Genomic DNA, 25,336 nt, shown 5'->3' with positions numbered 1-25,336 from the left:
CTGATACAAACAATGTCGGAATGGAGATGGTCAATAAACGTTTTTTTATTTAAAGGTTTTATATACAACACCATGGCACATTGCTGAAAAGTCCTGTCACACAAACAAATAAAAAAAAAAAAGGGATTTATTATGAAGTGTATCAAGAAGCGTCAATGATATTCAATAAACTGAATTTATAACATACAGTACCAGACAAAAGTTTGTTCACACCTTCTCATTAAATGGTTTTTTTTCTTTTCTTTTCTACATTGTAGATTAATATTGAAGACATCCAAACTATGAAGGAACACATATGGAATTATGTGGTAAACAAATAAATGCTCAACAAACCAGAATATGTTTTATATTTTAGATTCTTCAAAGTAGTTGAATGAGAAGGTGTGTCCAAACTTTTGACTGGTACTGTAGGTTGCATTCTCTTTCTGTTGTGCTGACAAAAGAAGTCCGACACACTGACCATGACTACCGGTCATAGTTTCCTGTTCATGATGGGAGGGAGTTTTTCCCTTTGAAACATAAATAAATAAATAAATTCAATCAATTCATACTAAATACTGTAGATTAAATTGTAACAATTCCTCCAAAATCCAATTGTTTAAATCTTACCACAGCTGAGAAATATAGGGGCTGATTGTACTGCTGCCAGTAAGGGCTGTTGGGTGTGCAGTGTCTAGTAGAAACTAAACACAAGTTAGTATTGTTTGTGAAGGCACTTAGAAGAATCAGACTAAAGCACATTGTAATTCTGCCGTAAAACAAAAGGCCTCTCAGCCCAACATTAACTGGACAATTTGTCAAATGCACTTAATAATTATAGTGTCTTCTGCAGATATGTATTATTTCTTGTGTGATAGAGTCTGTACTGTTGAATAGTCTTTCTTTGGCACATTTGCTAGTTTTGATTATGTTGACAGCAGTTCCGTTCCATTATACAAAAGTTGATATTTATCTAACTACCATTACACTGTTATTTGTTCAATTTAACATTCAGCCTAACTGTTAAATTGAAAAAAGCCAAGTCTCCATTTCCATATGGTGACTGGTATAAAGCTTAATCTTTATGACAGCGTTACTCTTTTACTAATGATTAGAGATGATCCTGTGTGTACTCGTAAAGTGGTAATTATAGGAGGAGCAAAGTGTTTACACATGTTGTATCAAAGCAGACTTTGCCCCCAGCTGTCTTTGGGCGAAATACCTCACAAGACTTCAGTTGTGGTCAGGTGACATTAGTTTCACAGCCTAAAAGTGTCCTAATTGTAATAAGTGACTCATTCATATGTAACCGCTCCTCTTCAAAACATCTTGCAGTTGGAAATTATTTGGCACTGAGTCACTGTATGACTTCCTCTAAGAGCACAACCCAAATACTTGTGTGCATTGCTAGTCAAGTATTCTGCATTAAAGACTAAACAGGACCTACACGGCAGAAGCAGCTCGTTTAGAAAATCCATCTAAAGCTGAATGCCTTTAATGGAAACATTTGCTCCATTAGCAGTTGATGGTGTTAAAAAATATATACATATAAAATCTTAAATATACTTGGAAAACATGTTGGCACTCCCTAAAAATGGGTTTTAAATCAACTTAAAGGAAGTCCATACTGTACATATTAAGAGGCTGCGTTAGTAATGCAATCAATGCAGAAGTCTTTTCCAGATGTCCATCGCGTTGTCCTCTTAAAAAAACTGTTAGCTTCTGCTGAACGTCCTATCTGTTGCCTAGTTCTGAGCCCTCTGTGGAGCAAACAACATAGTGAGGCGTGTCGTTGTCCCTCACTTGGGAGCTCGGGGTGTTGCCATTAGTCGGGCTACACACAGGACCACAGGGGGGGTTACAGGTGCTTGTGAGCCTTCGTAGGTACTCTGCATGGACAGGCTTGTGGCTCTGCAGCACCCTGATGGCCTCGTCAACTTTGAACCACTTTCTCTTCCTTCCTGTGAAAACATTCAAGAGAGGACACAGACTGATCATCAGATGTTTGGTGTTGCGCTCAATGGCACTTAATCAACAACCATAGACTACACTGAACGTTGTTGGGATAGAACCTGAGGCCGTGTGGTTTTAAATCTGTCAGAATTTCTGCCTTGGGAAAAACTGTTGGATTTAGCCTTCCCTATTCAGATGTTGGAAAGGTGTGGTAAGAGGGGTTTGAGAGGCTGTTCGCCGATTGAACAAGCACTCTGTTTCAAGCATAATGACCCTTTTAACTACACATAAATACACAATGGATGATAACATATGGATAACAATAATCTGAACTGCCATCATTCATATTTTTCACTTCAGTGTTCTTAATTAGCTTTAGTGTTTAAGCTTGATAAGAGATAAGCAAGAAATCAGCATTAAATCATTTTCTACGGTTCTCTTTTTCTCATTTTTGTTGTATACCACAATAGTATACAACACACTCAGGAATAAACTGTTCAGAACATGTTCAGCACTCAAGTCAGACTGGAAATGGACATTCCTGACCTACTTCGGTTAGTGTTTATGAAGCCCTCATGTCAACAAACCTTCCTAAGAAAAGCACCTTCCATAAAAACTATGTGTCCCTTAAACCGTCAGCTGGGAGTTATTCATAATTCAAACCCATAATTTCCTCAAATTCTATTCCAAAGAGCATTTTGGTAAATTCGTTCTATTATAATTATTATTATTATCATGCAAATATACACTGGCCTTTCAGTAGAGGGTTTGAGTAAATTAGACCAGAGAGGACAAGTATGGAGGGGGCTGTGGTGAGTGATGAGAACTGGAAAACAACTGGACACAACAAACATTCCTCCCCCTTGAAAAGAGACTAAACTCTATATGTGTTGATGAAGGGAGTAAATGATCACAACCACTTTTTTACAGACTGGCTATAGATTGGCAATAGTTAACCTTTTGAGCTACTAAGTCTAAAGAAAAGCATTAGATTTTAAATACGAACCATATTCAAAACAAATAGTGATCACATGGCTACACATAATCCACACAACAGGCAACATTATTTTTCAATGATTGGTCAAAAGTAAGATATGAGGGAAAGGTTATTAATTTAAGGGCTGATGATCATTTTCATAATCATTTATAGATGAAATGCAAAATGTCTGAACTAGTGAAGAATGCTAAAGCCCAGGTTTACATTTTTAGATACCTTTTTTTATCCAACCAGCAGTCCAAAATCTTGAAGTTCAGTTGACTATCAAATAAAACAGAAGAGCACAAACTCCTCAACATTGAGAAACTAGAACCAGAGGATGTTTTATCTTGGTAAATTACTTAACAGTTAATGGATTTTTGAAAATAGTCGCAGATTAGTTTTCTGTCAATCAGCTAATCACTTAGGTCCTTATCAATTATCTCCAATATGACGCCTCCTGATGTTTTAAGAGAACATTGTCGATTAAATGGGATAATATATCAATAATGCTGTAGAGCCCACGCAGAGTGGTAGTTAACTTAGGAGGACAAATTGCTGCTGTAGGACTGCAACACTGTAGATCGGGTGGTTTGACTTTCTGGGAAAGAATGTGTCCCAGTTTCTCAGTTTACAAAGTGATGACTGAAGACCCCAACAGTCTTTCTCAACTGTCACACACGTCAAAAAAACAACAAAATCAATTAAACTGATTGAGAGTCAGAATTACTTCTGTATGCGATTAAGATTGTGCACAGAAATATTATGAAGTGCTTAATGATATGAATTACGCATAATGTACATGTTTTAATTTGCCTGAAAACCAAAATGTTTGTACTTGATAACCTCAATCAGATTAATTTAGTTTCAATATACCCCTGGAACAAAACAAATTTGTTGCAAATGGTTTTTTTTCTACGTCGAGACATACCAATTTTGACAGAGTCCTCCCAGTCTTCCAGTGTTTCCGTCACTATGAGGGTGAAGACGTACGTCCTGTGCTTACTGTCTTTATTTTGCTGCAAAGGTTTAGATGAAGACACTTCACATCACTGCAATAAACTGTGTAAATGCAATGCAAACAAAGCTTGCATATACAACAAAAGACATGAAGTTAACACAGTACAAAAAATACCTTAACACACTGGCTGATTCTGAGGACTGGCACAAAAGCAGGAGGCATGCCTACATAGGCATCCTAGGCATTATAGTAGGGTTACCAGCTAAGCTGATACAAGATTTGAATCAGTGTTATATCATGAGTTGTATGCAATATGAGAATATATTATAATTTTCCGTGAGTTTGACAAGCTTACCTCAAAAATCCCGAGTAGTCTGCCAAGTTTTCCCTTCACACCCGCCTGTACACATGTAGAAAAATCACCAAGAGTCACTGAAAACTACAGTCAATTTTTTCACAAATTCGTACTAACAAGCAGCTGCAACACAGCCAGAACATGTGACCTGGTATTAGGAACAGCTAGTCTCTGTTCTGATTCTTAATATATGCATATTCTCAATTGAACATTTGTCCCATTTAGGAAAGGAAACCCTGTGTCGTGGTACCATGGAATAGCCATAAGCTTGTGAGGCAGCGTAGCAGAGATGACCAGACCTGAACATGGTGTGATGATGAGACAGGTGGACTTAACACAAGAACAGCGCACAAGTCAAGATCCAGTTCTGTTTGTGTGACAACTTTACTTTTAAAAGCCCATGGCTACTAAATTTAACTGTGGAAATGTCATCGACTTACATTTATCCTAGGTTTCCAACCTGGTGGTCGGGAAACACAAAAGAAGTTCCAAAATCAATGGAGGTGATAAGTTGGGTAAAGAAATAAGATCAGCTTTCCAAAATGATGTATAACTTCCATACTGGATACTGAACTGAACTTTTCACAAGCAAAAATTTGATTTGGAAGAGACACATTAGCGTGCATCAATGGAGCTAGGAAGCTTGAGGAGCATGCTCAAAGTCAGCAGATACTGATCGCATGTATAGTCAACTTATAAAACAATAGATTAATTAATTAAATTAATTGTTGTTGTTGGCTAAGAGATATGTAAGGCACTCCAAGAGCTTATGACTTGCTGTGAGGCATATTTCAGACTTTGATTTTATAATTGCCGGGATCAATTAGGACGTTTAGAACCCACAACAGACAGAGACCATTGCTGCCAAATCCATACTTCATACTGATTGTATCTAGTATATCCCCTCCTTGTCTTTATCATTTATTGTTTTTGCAGTAAATGTACAAGACATTCACCCACATTAAACTTAACAAATGGAACTCGTATATTTTAACTACTTTTTTGCATGTTTTCCAAGATCTTTCTGGAGCAGTGTAACCACAATTTGCAATATATTTAAATTTTGTGCAGCTGCAAGCAGCTCCTCAATTTCCATTGATCATAGCTTTGTGGTAAAGTGGTCTACATCAACAACACACTCAAAAATCTTTGCTTGTTTTTCAGTATGCATGCTCTTGACTTTTGGCCCTTTTTCCGTTCCAACACATTACAAACTCAAAACCTGCTTAGAATTGATAGTATACTGTCTATAATAAGGAATAACTAAACAAAAAAGGTTATCTTTGTAGTATATTTTCCAGCACTTTTGTCAAAATGGTATCTTTGCTTTGTTATAGTGATTATACGAAAAATATATAACAATTTCATTTGAAAATCTTTCTGAAAGTATGGACAAATCTCACATGGGCACAAATTAAAACTATCACAATGACATTGAACTTGACAGCAGGGGGGTTGAACATGACCACTTGAATTGTTAGCCTGCCACAGTAGTTGGTTTGCAGCTCATCTATATTCAGGTACAGTTCTGGTCTGGGAGGCAGAGGATATGGGTAACTGGAAACCCTTCCCAAATGTCACTGCCATACTTCAAAACTGTCAGCACACTTCTATCCAAAGCAGAGGCTCACAGCGCACTGCTCTCCGACTACCAGCAGCACCCATTTAATAAACCACAGAACAATTGACTGGCAATGTACGTAACATTGCCAAATACTTCTATCCCTCAGTATTGGCTCCAGTATTTAGACTCCAACTCTCATAAATCATTGCTATACCCACTCAATGTTTATGATAATGATAATGTGTATCTATGCTTCTAGTCTACTAAAATAAGTTGAATATAAACATAAATCATTTTCAGAGTGTTTAATACCGACCAAAAATTCCTGCTGTTCTCTTTATCTAAGCTGCAAAATCGTTTGTTCTTTCTGCATCCAGCACCATCATTTGTGACAGTGACGTAGTTGTGGTAGGAAGAACTACAGGCGATTTCAGCAGTGATTTCTCTGGGTAGCTCATGGATGTATAAAAGGAGCCAGGGGGACGTTCTCTACATGTCACACAAAAAAACTTCTTGTTCCCTTTGAACTACATCTATCTTCAACACTGATTGTATATCCACATAAAAGAATGTGATTTTTTCCTTAAGGCATTTCTGTTAGTGTTATGTAAGGTTACAGGGTCATGCCTGTGGTTTTGCAGATCTTAATTGTGTCATCAAACACATTGATATCTTAACCTGCTTTTCATGTTTTTTCAACGTTAACTTTACACAATGCAGTTTTCTTAATGATGCATTCACATGCCTGTGTGAAGTTCCAACAAGTGTTTTAGGGAGTCTCCCTCCACACCACACACTTTTTGAAAACATGAAATTACCTGGTTCACAGTGTCCTTTTCCCAATAACCATGTTTGCTTACTGCTTACTTCTACTTTCACTTTATGACAACATAGCTTGTGAAAGCAGAGCTGTTGTTCAGCTGACTCATTACTCAACCATTGGAAATTCCCAAAACCGGTTGAGCTCACCAACAGAAAGTCCTTCTTTGACCTGCATAATCCTGCAGCAGAATTACTACTTGACCCCCTTAAAAAATATTAAAGCTTTGATATATTAGCAAGTTCTGAGTCAAGGTGTTTGTGGCTCCCTGGGAGGTAGAGAATCACCTAAATATACACAGTATGCTTTGGAAAACAGTAATGTCACGCGTATGCAAACTTTAGTTAAACATACAAAACCACCAGTATGGTTAAGGATGTCCATAGGATGGTTTAGCTGGTTGCTTTAAAGTAGTGCCGAAGAACAGTTACATGATGTTTGTGCCTGTTTTTATCCTTTTTTCCCGTGGATGAGCTCACCTCTTCGTAGACCTCCCTGACGGCGGCCCCACAGGGCTCCTCCTCAGGCTCCATTCCTCCTCCTGGCACGATCCATTGGTCTGGATGGCGACTGCTGCTCACCAGTAGCACCTGCCAAGGAGAAAGGCCTTCGTCAGGTCCCCTGCTGCTGGGTTCAGGGTGCCAACGGCATGCCCATGTTTAGAGTCCGTCATCACTATAGGTGTCTGGTGCTAGTCATTCAGCCGGATGCGTATTAAACATCTCACGTTACTTATTGCAATATGAGCGTGGTGTGGATTGGGCTGCTGAGCATGTCACGTTCTTTGCCACATAATTAAAATAAGTGAATGAGAGTAACCGATGGTGGATGTTTCCGAATTAAAAGCGCATACGAATACACAAAAAACCCCACATACAGACACCTTTAGATTTACTTTTGCTGTGTGTATGAAGCAACATTACATTTGATATCCCTTTCCCAACACTAAAAGTCACGTTACCAAAAATCTGTAGGGAATACCATAACATTTTAGGTGGATTATATATATATATAATACTAATGAATTATATATTATGATGAACAACAACCTAAATATAAAATAAAGTAAGCCTGTCTTAGACTAATACGTTTTGTCGACTAATCGATTAGTTGATTTAATCAACAGATTTGTTTCACAACAAAGAATGAGACAAAAGCACAACTTTAAATATTGTGTTTACCAGAGATGTTAGTTAATGGACATTAGTTTTTTGGACATAAGTCATTCAGAATGAAAAGAGCATCAAGAAAGACTAATTGACTAAAGAGATCTTAGTTGACTAAGACCACAATGACAACGATAAGTCGACTAATAGTGGGCAGCCCTTGAATACAGTTGGAATAAGAATAATAACCTCTCCCAAACAGTCCCACATGTAACGTTGCAGTGAGCCATTTCAGCCATCAATAATAAACAAATTTTGTTTTGAAAAACAGACAATGATAAGGGATTAAAAATTTGAGACGCTATAAGACACGACAAAAAAAGCGGACAAATCTGCAGTCAGATCTGAAATAATCAAACCAAAGCCACACACTATGTTTAACTGACCTCAAACAAATGCAGTTTGGTCTTTTTTGAGCATGGTGCCCCTCTAGAGATGCAGTCACTTGACCTTAAACCCTATTCTGGCATCACACTGACCTGATCAAGTTCAACTGTGAATAGTTCCCGAATCCTTTCGGACATGTGACACGTAAGTAATAGCCCTCTTGACAGCAAAGATTGATTAAAAACAAGCAGTTTACACACTTCATGTTATACTACAGGAGAACGCGACGGTCCCAGCAGAGGTTTCCCAGCGTTAACATGTGTCTGCATTCCTTCTGAGACCTGATAGGGAAAGCATAGCAGATTTGTGAAGAGCACTAATGATAACATCTTCACAGCTGTCAAAGGTGGACTCTATTGCACAGAAATAACTGAGATGAGTGAAACTTCACGCTGTGTGACTTGGCTTGGCTGTAACTCAACTCATGTCAGGAGTAAGATAAAAAAACAAGAAATCTCAGGACTCTCAGAAAATGATTCAAACGTTATTTTGACAGCTTACTAAGCTTATTCCGTCACCAACATCATAATGAATAAGCACACTATAAAACTACGACTTCAAAACACACAAAGAGCTCCTGTTTGCCTGCTTTGGAACATTGATAAAATTGCTTAAATGCATATGGGTGTATCTGATCTTGCATTTGCAAAGACCCTGGAGGCCCTGTATCTTACTCTTAACACAGGCAACTCTGTCAATATTTATGTATGGATAAGAGGCGAAGTTAGGAGGTACAAGTGATTCTGATGTCATTAATAATCAGTGAACTGAATCTGCAGTCGCAACTTACTGACTTAAACCTGCAATTAGATCTTTACCTCACTGGTTCACAACCCTACTCCTTATGAAGCCAATTTGCATAAGCAAGACATTAACTTGAGTGCATGGTTAACATTATGATTAGAAAATGACTATGGGCAATTTAATAAAATATGCAAAAGTAGGTGCCAAAAAAGAATGATGCATTCCTGCACTTTCCTACCTTGATTTTTAACTTAAAAAGTAATTACGTAATTAATTTCTTTCCACTAATCTATAAAAAATGGCAATAAAAGTATTCATTCCCCCCCCCCCGGAAGTTTTCATGTTTTGTTGTGTCACAACATTTAGCCAAAGTAGATTTGAGTTAGCTTTTTTGACAATAATGTCAAAGTAAAAAATCAGACTGTCAAAATATATGCACTATAATAACTTATTTTATTTTTAAATAAGAGTGTTGCACTGTACGTGCCATTGATGAGTAGTGAAGAGTTTGATGGCTGGTGATGAGGTGTTAAATAAATAGCTGCAGAGGCTGAGAGCAATGGTTTGAATCTCTGCGGCGTAAAAGCCCCACAGATAGTGCAGGGCCCGGGGGGCTTCAGAGACACTGGTAGCTGTCTCACTGACACAAATGCACACAACACACACATGCATGCGCAATTTCACACAAACACCATGTGAAACACGTAGGCACTTCCACCTAAGCAGCTACACGTACACACACACACAAACACAGCCAAAAGGCTTTCAAAAACCACTAGATCAGCAGTCGCCTTTCTGTATGAAAACAAGAGAGCTTAGCAGAGGAGGTTAATGACCCCGACAGGCAGCAAACACCTCAGTGAGAGCTCAGAGTGAGGAAGAGCTTTGACTGTACGGATCCATGACAGCTGTAAGGTGAACAACAGCTGATCACAGTCCAACTAAGACACTGTTGACAGATGTTATACTCATACTAGGCTTAATGAATGAAGAATCATCATTCTAAAAACCAATGTAGTTCTATTTCTTTCAAATTACTATTATTTCTGGGGAAGTGTAGCAAGATATACAGTGATTGGCCTAATATGAACTTCTGTACAAAACGAAACGAAAACATACTGTGATGCTATGAACATACTGACCGATAGCTGCATTTATTCTTATCTAATTGAATTATTCTTAGCTAATTGTGATAATAAACTGAGCTATTTAGGTTTCTATTTTATTTTATTGATTGTGAAGGATTTTGTCTGATGGAATGCATATAACTGTAATTATGTGTATGTGATTTTACTTACGTTTGTGATCATTTTCAACCTCCAGAAAAGTGTTCTAGTTCGGTCCTATTTTACATATCTTGTAAATATTAATAATATACTGATTTCAACCATATTTCCTATCCAAAATACCAAATTTTATTATATTTTTGAAAACTGTTTTTGTGCTAGAATGCATTCTACTATAAGACCCTCTGATTAACTGGAGACATGTTTCTTATTTACAGCCTTATTACCAACAATTCCTTATATATCAGTTACAGCAACTATGATGATGTAAAGATTAAAACCATAGCATGTAATAATTATATTTTCCCTTGAATTAAAAAGGTGGAAATGATTTTTTTTCTGAGTTCTAACAAAATTGAGTCATCCTGTCTAGTATCTTTCTGCAGACCTCTTCCTGTCCTCCTGGACTCCAGCTGACATGTTGAGGAAGTGTTTGTACACCAGGCATGCAGACTAGATGGATAGTTTACCACATAAAGTGTGACATATGCAATCAAAGCGTAGATGGCGAGAATGAAGGACGAGATCAGCACGGCATGCGATGTGAGACCATTTCTATCATCCACCAGTGCAATCAACAGTAATCAAAGTGACTTTTAGCATATGTCAGCACTCTGTCCCAGACACGCAGGAGAGAGAGTGAGAGTGAGTGATGGGGAAGAGGAGAGGGTGGGAGAACGAGGAGCAGGAAAGCAAATCTGTCAGGGGACAGCAAGGGCCTGCACCTCGTTTCTATAAATTGCAGCTGATAGGTCACTTGGTGTTTAGCACGTAGTGTAACACTCAACCACCCAACAAGCCCCCTACGACCCCACTCCCCCCATCACATGTGGTCCTGAGATGGGCCGCCGTCACTAGGCAAACGCGGTCAGACAACCCCTGCCCCCATTGTATAACTTCCTCCATATTAATGGAGTCTTAATCTAAAAAAATATAATAATTAATTTCAGCAGCATCAAATGAAAAAAAATGTATGTTCTAGAAAATGACCCCGCTCCTCACATGCCTTTTTTTTAAGAATTAATGTAAGCTGAAGAATGAGTGTAATGGAAGACATGTTCAAAGCTGGCCATTGGTAATGTCAGTGTGCATATACTTGAAATGATCCAGAAGTTCCTCAAGAGTCACGTTATTTGGCAGGATGCATTTCATATCAATATTTGAGGCAACATCTCACATTTGATGATCAAATGTAGAATCCCCTTCTTTGCTTTAGAGGTAGGCATTTATTTGTGGGTTTGTGCAAACTGAGCGGATGTTTGACAAGTCCTGCCTAAGCTGACTTTGCTGTATGACACATAATTTAATAGCAGCTAAATAAGAAACACTGAGACAAATGTTGTAGCTCTCCATTGCAACAATACTAAACTAAAAAAAAAACATGATTGCACATTGGATAATGTAAGAAATGCAGCATCAACAGAGTGCAGGAGTTGCATGGTGCCTCAGCAAAGGATTAGTGATCACAATGTTGTGTTGATATGGAACGATCCTGTACAATAACCACATCAGCTGATGCCAGTGGAAGTTAGAAAACAACCAACACCTATATAGTGCATGGATGTAGATGCACTATTTGTAAATAAATGCTATCTAAAGGCTGATGTGCACATTGAATAAATATATAACCAAACAAATTCTTGAGGGTGCAGCAGCACTGTCAATGACAAAACCTCAGCCTGCACAGGACACAACGAGGATGCCTTGTCTTTATGAATTATGAGTTATCTGGATTTCCTCCCAGACAGGAAATGAAAATGATGCTCTCCTGCTGAGAGCCAGTTACAATCAGTGCCAGATCGTAGTACCCCTTGTTGTTTCATAGGTCAAACATTTTGGATTTCAGCCAAGGCATGTTCACCTCTGCAAACAATACAATCCTGCTTTATGTGACACCGATACAGCTGGGCACTGCATAACAAAACAGGCAGACTTTGGTAGTAAAATGGAGACTTTTGTATCAATATAACGTGTGTTATTCCCACTGCACAACTGTTTAACCACCAAGTTAAGCCGTCGACGGACAACCTCTCTTACCTCGTCCTCTTTCTCGTTTTTAAAACACAAACACGCAGCTCTTCTCTTGAAGCCCTCGCCATCGTAAGTCCTGGTCTGGTTGGGCTTAAACTTCATCATTTATGTTCCCAATCGTCGATTGTCCGATTTGTTGTTGTTGTTGTTGTTGTTTTTTGGGGGGGGGGGGGGGAGTTGGGGGAGCGAAAATCTGTCTTCAACCACACCACGCTGAAGAAAGTGTCCAGTCCGAGAGAGTTGGTAGATCAAGAGAAGCGATTCCCAGAAATATACTCCAAACTTGACGCTTCTTCAGGGAGCCTCGGTTATAAAGTCAGCTCTCGGTTCATTCATTCCTGGGGGATGTCGGGAGCGCCTCTGGTCGTATGTTGTCGGCTACCTACCCCACGATGGTTTAGTGTCGCTGTCAACACGCATGATTCAACAAACTCGCTCCCATCTGTGGTCGGAGAGCTGCTTACCAGCTGACCTGAGAGCTGCGCAGCGAGCGGCCTGTCAGCTCCCACGTTACCCCGAGGTTCATGTTCATCATTCACAAGGCGATCAGCAAAACGTGGAGAAAGTGTCCTACAGAGCGGGATGCACTAATATTCATCAAAATATGTAATGGTGCTGCTTTCAAGTGCCACTTTTGAGCACCTCAAGCCTAAATTAAGATACTTTGAAGATAATCTGATTGGTCTTTTTTTGTATTAGCAAACCAGAAAGAAAGGCAAATTATTAATTATACTTAGAGTTTGTGATGAGGGAGTTTAACAATAAAAAAAAAAAAAACATACACACTGTAGGCTCCAAATCCTCCCACTTTTTATTTTCCCCCAATTTTATATCCTGTTACGGATGTATCAATATCTTTATTTTTAAAGGAGGTGGTGTAAGGTGGTCACTAATGTTCACAGAAACCAAAGCAAATAGATTACATACACCCCAACACATACATACACACATACATACATACATACATACACACATACATACATACATACATACATACATACATACACACACACATACACACACACACATACACACACACACACACACACACACACACACATACATACACACACACACACACATACATACACATACATACATACATACATACATACATACACACACAGACGGACATATATACATACACAACTCCAACATAACCCCTTGCAGTACATTTGCATCATATTTATATTCACATCAGAAATGACATGATTGCAAACTCCTTTCTTGGCATTTAAAAAAATATTTACCAGTTGCAATTGGATTGGCATGAATACTAAACTCCACTGAACAAGGCAGTGCCCTTCCCTGCAGTTTAAAGTTAAGGTCAAAAAAAAGACAAACAACGTCCAGTGAGGCAGCCTGGTGGAAACACTCACTGGTTGTTTACAACAGCATTCCTCCTGAAGTGAAGCTTGTAATGTAGCTACTGCTGTGTATGAATGTACCAAAGCTCAAGGCTTCCCCCTAGTGGATGTTAACTGTCTCTAAACCACAGGATGTGTTCAAGGGTGAAAATGTTTAGAGGTGTTATTAAGCAACAATGTCTGATTAGCTGGGTGTATCGCAGGGACACTGCTATCTGACAGGAACCAGAACAAGAAAGGACAAAAGTGTTGATTGTTATTGAATAAAGAACAGCACTATGGCCCAAATGAGGATTAAAAGGTGCCATACTATGCTCTGCAGAGATAATTACGTTAATGTCAGGAGCATGAAGGCTACTGCTCATGTATTATTAAGTTAAGAGAACAGTTTGACTTTGGTTTAATTGGCATTAAGTACTGCAGCAGTATCTTTCAGTGCATGAATGGAGAGTCGTCATTTCATGATGCTTTGAATCAGGAACGTAAATAATAATTGTAGTGGTCAATTGTCCAAAAAATCCTAAAACAAACTTAAATCAAAGGGCCACTGACGCACCATGGGTTTGTGGTTTACGCAGGAAAAATAATTAGTTGTCCATACAGAATTCTGTGTTTCTCATGATTTATTTGGTAAAACAAAACAAGCAAACAAACAAAAGAACAAAGTAATTCCTGACGCTGACTCTCCTGCGTGCACCCCGGTGCATGCTGGTCCTATACCTGCCTTCTCCTATATAGAGTGTTACCCAATTCAAAAACAAATTACCAAACCAAAAAACTAAGTATACTAAACAACAACAAAAATATTATTAAACTAAAATAATTACTATCAATAGAAAAGCTATCTTAATATATCAAAAAAATCTAGAATAATGAAACAATATTACTTGTGCATAAAATAACTAACATCCAAACAATAATAATTATATCATTTGTATAAAGATGTGTTTTGTTGTATATGGAATAGACCAGGGCTCACAATGGACACCTCTAGTACAAAGCAGGACTTCAGACTGTCATCTCAACGCTCACACACTGATGAAGCAATACAAAAAAGGAAGGAAACCACTACTGAATAAATAAATTAGATTTTTTTAGTAGATTATTTGTTTAGTACAAAAAGAATTACACCGAGGCAACTATTTATTATCAACAGATTTTATTTACAGAACATAACAGTATGCAGGTGGGCTGTTTCATAGCATTGTGAGAGCAGGAAAGCATTTCCTCCTCAGATGAATATAAAGAATTAATATACAAACAGTGAATTGAACAGACTTTTCAGCCGGAAAACAATCACGGCTGTTGAAAGTCAAAGCCTTCATTGACTCTTTTTGAGTTTCATCCTGTAACAGCTCAGCATCTCCTCTCATTCACATCGCTCCCTCAACACCAAACCCACCTTATCCACCACCACTCTTGCCATCAAACATTTGACAGCTGAAATGCCATCGGAAGAAGTAAACCACAGAGTTTTGTAGCAGTACTGCGATGACACACAGGGGGGGGGGAAGCAAAAAAGTTAGTACGGCAATAGCAAGAAAGATTCACATATAAAAAGACTGGATATGGTAATAAAACACATGCTGAAACAACAATGGAATTGTCTGCAATGTCCACCCTAGCCTCCACAAGCCTACAGTTTACACTTAGTTGAAAGGTTAATGTGACCGAGCCAGGCTTAGTTTCGTTTTTAGATTTAGTTTGTATTATATTGTATTTTTAACACAGCCAGATGTGCCTCAAAGAAGAAGCAGGGCTACGATAGTTGTATGCATCCCGTTGGGCTAGCTACACAGCACAAAACTCTAATCAGCCTCCAGGTGAGTGTCTACATATAGTGGGCTAGTAGTAGTTAGCTGCTTTTAATGAACAAAACAGCAACACAAGAAAACAAAATTAAAATAAATGTAAAAGTATACAATATTAATCTTAGCTAGCCAATACCCCCCCCCCCCAACCCCCCAAAAATAAGAAATGTAGGACCCCTTTCCCCCCCTTAACATGCTCGTTAAAGCATCAGTTGGAAAAAGCTCTCCGAAATGAATTGGCAAAGAAAGCCTGGTGAGTTGATCTAAGAACCTCTGACCATGCATTTAAACAGTAGTGAGTCAGGACAAAGACGAGTTTTTTCATCACTGGTGAGCATTTAAATCACCAATTATCAGCAGTTGCTTTTTTCCTTTATAATATATTCGTGTTTATTTTATAATATATAAGTATGTATATTTAAGACTGTGTCCTTTAAATGCAAATGATGTAGGAAGAGGTCTTGGCAGAACATGAGGAGTTTTGTTCACACTTGAGTTCCACTTGTATCTCCACTTGCCGGGCTGCTCTACACTTCATTTTTGCTTCCAGCATAAAGCCTGGTCCATGACTTGGCTGTGAAGTAGAAAACAAAAAACACATAATGAACACACGTGAATTATAACTATATGGCACTTTGACAAAAAACTTCCACAAGACATGTTTATCGTATTGACCCCTGTACATATGAGTGTATTAACACTACTTACATTAACTCTATTATCTAAATGACAGAGCTGAGCACTAGGCAAGAGCCGGATGGAAAGTGTAATAAACCAGATCATAGCTCTCACCTGTTTCTATGGCTTCAACTTCACTGGACTTCCATTTCTCTGCAACGTCGTTTGCAAGGGGATCATCAGGGTTGGGTGCACTTAGTAACGCCTGGATTGATAGCAGCACTGTGCGAATCTGCAGAGCTGGCGACCATTTATCTGAGAAAATGAAAACAAGAGGGATTATTAATAATAAAATTGAGACCAAGAAAAGCAAGAGGGACAATAGAGAGTTTAAAGCTGCAGGGGCAATGAAGAGACCGGGCTGATGTGCAGTAGTGGTGGCACAAAGCTCCAGTTAGGGGTCACATGTGTAATGAACAAGGCCCTTGATCTTTTGAGCAAAATGAAATTGGCAAAGCCCTGACTTCATTCACAGGCCAAACATCAGAGAACACAATACATACAGGCTTCTCTACAGTAACAAGCCTGAAAAGGGAAAAGATGAATCTGTCAGTTGAAAACTTGCCCTTTGTGTTAAAGAAATATACCACACATAGCAGGCCAAGCATAAACTGTGACATTACAGAGTATTGACTTACCTTTCAAAATGTCTAGACATATTCTCCCCAACTTGTCTACATTAGGATGATATATTTTGGTCATGAAGCGTACTTTAGGGGCTGCCATGGGATATTCCTCTGGTAAAAAGAGCTCAAGTTTAAATGTGCCCCCCTCAAAAGGTGAGTCCTGAGGTCCGGCAATGACCACATGAAAGTATCGGGCGTTGCCTTCATCTGGCTCTGCCTTGATGCCTGGGACAGGCTCTGCAATCAAACGTAGAGTTTCCTGGCACAGAAAGAGACAGAGAAATTGTTGTTGGTGCTACCATTTTACAAGTTAATGCCAAAGTGCTTTCAATTTGCATTGCAAAATGCACTGTCACTACCAGAGATGCGTGTGCTAGGAAGAATGCTTGAACTCTATATTTCAGTAGTGGATACAGTTCCTAGTGTTCAGATAAGGCAGGTGCACGAAGACAAGATTGCACAAAATTGTTTGATCTTTAAACGAGATGTAGCACAGAGCATCTGTCCTACCACATAAATCAAACACTGACTTCAAGGGAGATGAAAAGTATACACTTTGAATATGGATTGAAGTATTACATGCTCATCCCTTTCAGTGAATGCAAACGGTTGGAAACTGTGTAAAGCTTAGTTATAAATAACATGTATCAAGCATTGCAGTTAACTGCCCTGGTGGGAACTACACATCACTGAATTTAAAAATATCCGCATTTTATTAAGGGAAACATCCTTAGGAACTATTTTTGATATTTGTAAAAGAAACAACTTGTTTTTTATAATTATTAATTCAAAAGATTTATAAAATCCCTTTCTGAGAGCTGCAAAAAGAGCTGTGAGCCACTACAATTCTCCCAACAGAGATGTGGCAGGAGATGGGCTGCTTGGCTTTTTGCCCTCTAACACAGAAGGGAGGGTGGCTTTGACCGCAGTATCGGCTCAATGCTGTGATTCTGAAGACTCTCTGTGCACTTTGCAACTGTTAGAGGTGACACTGACTCTGCACCACACGAGACCGTTACTTCCATTCCCATCAGCCACTGCAGCAAAGCCTCTCCCAATTCATAGTGGCAGCCAAGTGACTTACAGAAACATTTACTAATTAAAAGAGGAGCAGGTATATCTTGATATATCTTGTGGTATTCATGAGGCAGCATGAGTGACACACCTGAAAGATGCCTTTAACAAGAAACTTACATTCAAGCCTGCTGCAAATATGCACGTCATTATATAAACTCCAGGGATCTCAACTCACAAATGTATATACTCCAAACTGTACTACAGATACTACAATTATTCTGCTATGAGGCCCTTTGATTATATTCCCAATCTAAAAACACAGTGGTATCCTCTTGTGCTTGTTTGAACTCAAGGTTGAGTTATAGATGCAGACAAAATAAATTGCAACTATGGATGAAAAATAGCAGCAAATAAAGCTTCTCCAACAGCCAGCACTTGTTTTGGTGTTATTTTCCTGAATGCAACTGAGAGTGAGATTCCTGAAATGTTTCAGATAACCCATAGACAAAACCATGCAGTGAAAACACAGACGGGAGAGGGGCTCCCAGTCCCAGTCACACGCTCTGAGGGCTCAAAGGCTCCGTGTGCTAAGTACTGTTCCCGGCCCCTCCACCTTTTCCCACCAACACTAGTCTGGTCTGTTTACTCACCAACCTGTTCAACCTTCTCTTAAACACCATTCGTGTTCCTAATGCTTTCTTATTGAATCCTTTACAATAGGGTTAATACATAGCATAATAACACACAGAATGCATGACTGTCACTTGCATACCAACAGCGATGGTTCTATACTGTACTGTTCCCCTGAAAAAAGAGGAAAAGAACAGTACAATGCTTCTATAAGGCTTTCCTATTAAACAATATAAAAAAATATCTAAGAATCCAGTAAGTAGTGGGTTTAAGAAAAGAAGATTATAAATTACATATATGGGGAGCTGTGGCTGCTGGTCAGACAGTGGAAACAGTTCCAATACATCAACTTGGTCTCTGGGAACTTAAAAGAGACATGTGCTCATTTCAGGGTTCATACCTGTATTTTGGGTTTCTACTAGAACATCTTTAAAAGCTTAAAACAACTCTTCATATTTCTCATACAGTCTGTTTGAATATATTCACCCTCTGTCTGAAATGCTTCATTTGAGCACATTTCAACATCTTGGGCCCATGTTTACGCCCTGTCAGCTGATGTCATCCACATACACTGAAACCAGTATTAAACTGGAACACATTTAGACTACGTTTCAAACTGTGTAGTGATGATAAATTGTATTCTGTGATATCACAACTGTAAGGAAATCCTGATGGCTTGTTTAAATTCAAAGTTTTTGAAAATGGGCTGTGTGTATTTCTCCATGGATTGAGCATTTCAATACCTTCAGAGTATCTATATAACACTTTGCCCTGGCAGACAATATACTATTCATACCTATGTTTTCATTAGTGTATAAATCAACTAAAATTAAAAAAAATATAGTGTTTCCGTTAGCTTAGAAAGAGTCCTTCATATCTACATAGGAAGCTGGTCCTCTTCACAGAGTCCTGCATGTTGCTACAGTAGCCCAGAGTGGACAAAACAAACATTGGCTCTAGAGAGGAACTTTTGCGTTTTAACCTCACCTGAAGGCCACCATAGATCTTCAACACTGTGGGAAAAAGAGGGCTGAGTGGAGGGGTATTTTTATGATGATTAATAATTGAATTGATATTAAATATTGAAGACATTAATTAGGATGTGCAGGAAATACCTTACAACTGGTCTTTAAAAAGGAAGATACGGCTCCTGGGGGAAAGTGACAAAACCTGCATCATAATGTCAAAGGCAGGGGATGTGACCAATCTAGCAGCCTCTCTGGTATGGTGAGCAAAGGAAGTGATTTCTGATCACAGTGGCAAACACAGTGGTTTCATCCATAAAACTTAAGTTAGGTTTCCACATTTATGAATACAAGACTTCACTAACTTCAATGACAGACGAAACTGTGACAAAAGAAAAGACTACAAGGGGGCAAACATCCCATCTTAGCTTGATTCATGTATGCTTAAGAGGAAGGTACAACACTAGGAGTATCCAGCTACCAGTTCATGTGTTTGTATCATTCCAACAAAAACAAAGCTAACACACTAGCTGGGTTTAGCATGGTCGGCTAGCATGGTTAGCCAGCCCTTGTGCTCAGCATAATCACAACCTGATCAGCAGCAGCTTGAGAACAACGCAGCACATTTATCCGCCATTTTCTCAAAGCGTGGATGTGTTTTTTTTCTCGGTGTATCTTGGCACAGAAAAGAAACGGAAGTAACTCTGGCAAACTAACGGTAGGCGAGCTGGGTGTGATCGTCTGCAGACTGTTAAGCGGGTGAACCATTAACTCAGAGCACTGGGAACCATTAACTCAGAGCACTGGGAGTTCATGCCATGACAGAAAAGTGACATATGCTGCTATTTAAAGTGTGCAGTATTACCTTAGAGATCCTGCGGGGAAGTCCTGCCATCTTGTTTTAAATGCGGGTTTCTTAGCTCTCAGTGAGTGCCTCCTCTCTGTCGCTAGCACTGACAGCAAACTCACTTCTTCCGGGTTCTCTACGTCATCACAGCGGTTGCAGCTGATGGAGAAAAAGCTTCATTTACAGATGAAAAAGAATAAAAAAAAGCTTGTTCCTTTTAGATTCTGCATTATACTAAATAAGACAAATACACCTGAAAATATATTCAGCAAACATGTGTATTTAATTGTTTCAGTTGTTGATAACTATTGTACTCTCTGCAGGACTGAACAATAATGTGTACTTCATCTGTTTGATTGCCCAGTTTGAATTACATTTGGAAAGACTGGGAATTAGTTACTGGGCAAAAAAAAAAAAATGCATCTATATATCATCACCTGTTTTCAATGTGATGATAACAGTTTATGTACTGTTGTCAACTTTTACAAACATATAGTCTGGGAAATTTCATATTCATTAAGCTTGATTTCGTAATTCAACACCAGTTGTTTTTAATTGAAATTGAATGCTATTTTGAGTCTTACAATTTTAAAGGATAAGAGATGCATGTCAGCAGCTACAGTTTACTCAGAGATGTTTGTCTGAAGAAGTCAGTCATCAAAATGATTCTTATTATTCTTCAATTTTTATGATTATTATTGTTATTATTGTAAGTATTTTTAGTACCATTATAACCTTCCGATATAGCTTATTTTCTTCCTCTGTTATTTTAAATGGTATTGCAGATTGTTTGTACATTTTATAACTAGATAAAATAAATTGCTGATATAGCGAGGCAACAATTTATCTGATGTACAAACATTTTACATTTATTAATATAGAGGTTAATTTATAGTCATTTACCAACAGATACATCAGATTATGCTCCTTCGCCCGGAAACTCCTCATGGTAACTAAGCAATATTAATTGGAAATAAATTTGTTTTTAAATTATAAAATTTTCTGAATTTCTCTGCCAATATCATTTTATGATATTGGCAGAGAAACAATACATTTGTTTTATGAATTAATTTGGGGGAAATGTTTTTGAACTGATGTGGAGCATGTATTTGAATTGCTTTGCGGAACAAATATTTTTTTGAGAAGATTTTATGATATCCACCGAAGTTGTGTGTTGATTTTACATCTTCTCATTTTGAATACAAAGCTGTATATACATGGTCTACATGGACACAATGAAAGACCAAAAAATCACAAAGCCATCAAGACAATGGTCATGTACAGTGCCTCAAAAACCTTTTTTAACTTAATTAAAAAAATGTTAGCCTTCATGCTTCTGTGAGACTTTGTATGAACTAAATAAAGCATAAAAGCAGACTGCAGCGTCACACAAATTACAATAATATCATAGCATCAATTTTAAAACATTAGAGTAGTGGTTACAGCCATTTAACACACACATAATAAAAATAAATTTAAAAAGCAGAGTAAGATTAATTTAACCAATATTTATTTTCACACAAGTATAATTGGACTTTTTGGAAGTATTTTTACACTGCATAAAAAATATAATGCTTTTCCTACAGCTGATGAATTTTGTTTATACCATTAAATCAGTGTGCAGTTTATGCACAGCAATTGAGAAGCAAAACTCTAAAGTTACGCTACTGACTTAATATTGTAGTGCATCATTCGTCAATTTAAATAATTTTCAACATGCAATTTTTCATGACCTGTTAACATTAATTGTTTGCCTAATTTGAGAGCAAAGGTTTCTCTAAAGTTGAAAAGCGAAACACTGAGTCCAGCTCCATCTGTCATAGACAAAACAAAGCACGAATTTGACCTTACACTTCCACGGGCTGATAAGCTTAAACAGTACAGCTGCATTTTCACATTTTTTTGCTCTGCAGGGTGAACAGGAGCTATAGATTGGTGGGAATTGAAGCTCCTCCTCCTGACATGTCAGTAAGGACCGAAGCTTTGTCCCTTTGGGAGTCAGGCCTGTTACATGGGCATTAACAGTGGAGCAAACTAAGAGGAACTTTATTTTATAAGCTGTCTAAGAAAAAGAAGTCCAGCATGCAATTTCTGTTCGACCATAGCCCAACAGGTGGGTTAAATATTTATGTTGGTTACTTTTTTGAGCATGAAGTCTGTTTGTAGAAACAGAATTGGAAAAATGTTTGTATGATCTGTTTTGAATTTGTCTTAGAAAGGGTATAGTCATTTATATTAGTCTCTGGATAAATTTCTTTTGTCAGATGATTCTCTGCTCATTGTATTCAAGCTTTATTTATTGCTACATAAATGTAGAATAAGAATGCATTTTGTTACACTGTATATTGTTTTGAAATGTTAAAATCTTAATTTTAAAAGTTTGTTGCAATATGAAGGTGACAGTATCTGACTCCTATAAAGCTATTCTTTTGTCAACTAACTCTTTTCCTGACACTGAACTAGGCTTTTCCACCACAGTTTAGAGCTAAATATCTATCATTAGTGTTTTGTAAAATATGTTACAGGCAACATGGGAAACAGCCAGGTTTAAAATCTGAGCCTTTAATTACTCCTCATGTCTGTCACCTTACAGGTGCAAAGTTTCCGCTCGTTTTGTTGTGATCATGGAAGCTTCTCAGACTTATCAGAGCTCATGGGATTACAGATTCTATACATGCATGCAGTTGTTAAAAATATTTTAGTCATAGTAATAATTTTGTTTAAGATAGATGATACCTTTCTATCTGAATCTAAATATGGCATTCTCACCAATGTATGTAAAGGTAAAATAGCTGAATTTCAGAAAAGTAAACAAACGAAGTCCCCAAAGAATATTCAAAAACTACAATTTTTATGTACATTTTCACATAACGGTAATAAAAAAAACTGATATTCACCAAATGATCTAAGTGGTATCTTTTAGCATTTGGCCCTGTCTGACCTAACAAATCCTCCAAACTTTTCCATTGTTCAACACACAGGAACAGATGAACCAGCAGCTAATCTAGTCCTTTCTCTCATTGCACAGAGAGAACAGACAATATCAGCCATATTACAGGAGCTGCTGCTCCCACAGTGTCTGATTTGAGTAGCAAGATCTATCTTGACAGGCTAGTATTTTATAGTATAAAAGTATACTATATAGAGTATTTTATATAGAGGCAATATTGGTGAAGCTTATTTTGATACATAAGTCACAACCTAAAATAAGTATACTTTACTGTGATATTGAAAAAATACTTGTACAGTCATATTTTTAGAATTAATATATATACTGAATGTTAAAATATTCATTTGATAATGAGGTGGACCCCTCAGATTTATCCTGTGACCCCTTTATGGGTCCTGATCACCATGTTGGGAACTACAAGACTGTACTTTTATTGTGTACATCAACAACATCTGAAATATTTAACTCTCTAATGCTTTGAGTGACTTATGTTTGTCACCTGCGAATGTAATTTCTTTGACTTTGTTTTCTTCCTTTCTTTGTTTTTTTTTAGCTCAGTGGAGCTCACGGAGCTACCTGGCATGTGTATTCATCATGATGGCCTGCTTTGGACCAGCTTCGCCTTTTCATGCCCCTCCAGTGACAACAGGTCTCCGCTCTGCCTTCTCTGCCACACGAACCAACAGTGTAGTGGGAGGCAAGCAGAAGGAGGTGACCTTCAACAGGCTCATGGTCAACATCGGAGGGGATTTCAATCCAGACACCGGTCACTTCCGCTGCCGCATCCCTGGGGCTTACTACTTCTCTTTCTCCGTGGGAAAGTTTCCAAAGAAAATGCTCTCTGTGATACTGGTGAAGAACGGAGAGGAGGTGCAGGCTATAGCGTATGATGACTACCGCAAGAAAGGGAGGAAAGTTCAAAGCCAAAGCATAATGATCAGTTTGAAGGAAATGGACACTGTGGGGCTGCTTTTACAGCAGAGTGCTCAATATGCTTTGTACAGCAATGCCGGCCCTTACATCTCCTTCTCTGGTTACCTTGTCTTTCCGGACGTCTCCCCAACCGGCTACGTCAGCAACCACCTGTCCCAGTCAGGGCTGTCCTACCCAAACTGCCCCCCTCAGTCTGACCTCTCGGCCAGAGGTCAGACATCAGAGCAGCCGCGTTCTGCCTTCTCTATGGCACGGACATCCACACTCATGGGTCAGAGCACCAGGCAGCAGGAGAAACCACCTCTGACCTTTGATGTGGAATACGTCAACATCGGGGGCCATTTCAACAAAACCTCAGGCGTGTTCACTTGCCACTTCCCAGGCGCTTACTTCTTTGCCTTCACTGTGGGGAAACATCCTCGTAAGGCTGTTTCTGTGAAGCTGATGACCGGGAAGGGCGAGGTGCAGGCCATGGTGTTTGACGAGGACACGTCAAAGAGAAGGGAGATGCAAAGTCAGAGCTTGCTGCTGTCTCTCCGGAGAGGCGACAGTGTGTGGCTATACAGTCAGCAGGATGAGCGTTATGCTGTCTACAGCAACCAGGGGAGGTACACTACCTTTTCTGGCTTCCTGGTTTATCCTGAAGCAGAAACCCTCACACCTCAGGACAGAACTCGCCTCTAAATGTCTGAACCCTTATAACACAATCAGATGTTTTTGAAGAAAATCTGTAGATTATTTCTATGTGGATGGTGCAGACAAAACTACATTTAATGCTTTGTTTGTTTTCTTTTTGGTTATTTTATCCCCAGTAAATATTCTAACTCCAGGTATGACATCTGTTTCCAAATTACTCCACAAGATGGTGCTATAATGCAATTATGGACACTAACCAGCCTGCAGCAAGGTTATTTTTGTCCTTTGAGTGCAAATAGTTATAAGACATCACTAAAATAAATTCTGTTCTTATATAACAACTTCTCAGTTAAGTAATACAATTTGAGTTTGTTTCACAAATATATTTACCTTTAAAATAATAAGATAAGATAAGATAATCCTTTATTAGTCCCGCAGCGGGGAAATTTGCAGGCTTACAGCAGCATAGAGTAAAGTGCACACAAGAGACATAGTAAGAAAGACAAGATAAAAAATAAAAATAAATGAGAAAAAAAACAAAAACAAGTATTATAAATAAGCAATAAAAACAGTAGAAAAACACAATAACTGAAATATAATATATGTATTTAGATGTTTTAAAAAGCATTTTCTTTACATGTAAAAATATTGCAT

The 25,336-nt window shown here is 38.3% G+C and overlaps 3 protein-coding genes across 3 annotated transcripts; 1 reads left to right on the top strand and 2 right to left on the bottom strand.

Moving 5' to 3' along the window:
- Nucleotides 1-77: 77 nt before the first annotated feature.
- nudt4a (nudix (nucleoside diphosphate linked moiety X)-type motif 4a) lies at nt 78-12,764 on the bottom strand. The gene is made up of 5 exons (XM_054620159.1): nt 12,229-12,764; nt 7,088-7,198; nt 4,225-4,269; nt 3,840-3,927; nt 78-1,940 (listed from the first exon to the last, which is right to left on the bottom strand). Exons 1-5 carry the CDS (start codon nt 12,325-12,327, stop codon nt 1,714-1,716), a joined length of 570 nt encoding a protein of 189 aa, XP_054476134.1. The 5' UTR covers nt 12,328-12,764; the 3' UTR covers nt 78-1,713.
- Nucleotides 12,765-15,526: 2,762 nt separating this feature from the next.
- ube2na (ubiquitin-conjugating enzyme E2Na) lies at nt 15,527-20,301 on the bottom strand. Its single transcript, XM_054619429.1, has 4 exons — nt 20,182-20,301; nt 16,717-16,963; nt 16,193-16,333; nt 15,527-15,974 (listed from the first exon to the last, which is right to left on the bottom strand). The coding sequence occupies exons 1-4, from the start codon at nt 20,209-20,211 to the stop codon at nt 15,928-15,930; spliced, it is 465 nt and encodes a 154-aa protein (XP_054475404.1). The 5' UTR covers nt 20,212-20,301; the 3' UTR covers nt 15,527-15,927.
- A 1,891-nt stretch (nt 20,302-22,192) lies between these two features.
- c1qtnf13 (C1q and TNF related 13) lies at nt 22,193-24,735 on the top strand. The gene is made up of 2 exons (XM_054619915.1): nt 22,193-22,276; nt 23,667-24,735. The coding sequence occupies exons 1-2, from the start codon at nt 22,246-22,248 to the stop codon at nt 24,728-24,730; spliced, it is 1,095 nt and encodes a 364-aa protein (XP_054475890.1). The 5' UTR covers nt 22,193-22,245; the 3' UTR covers nt 24,731-24,735.
- The last annotated feature ends 601 nt before the right edge of the window (nt 24,736-25,336 follow it).

The sequence above is a fragment of the Anoplopoma fimbria genome, chromosome 19, assembly GCF_027596085.1.
Source record: "Anoplopoma fimbria isolate UVic2021 breed Golden Eagle Sablefish chromosome 19, Afim_UVic_2022, whole genome shotgun sequence".
In the NCBI taxonomy this organism is placed as follows: Eukaryota; Metazoa; Chordata; class Actinopteri; order Perciformes; family Anoplopomatidae; genus Anoplopoma; species Anoplopoma fimbria.
This window is presented reverse-complemented; position numbering and strand designations above follow the sequence as displayed.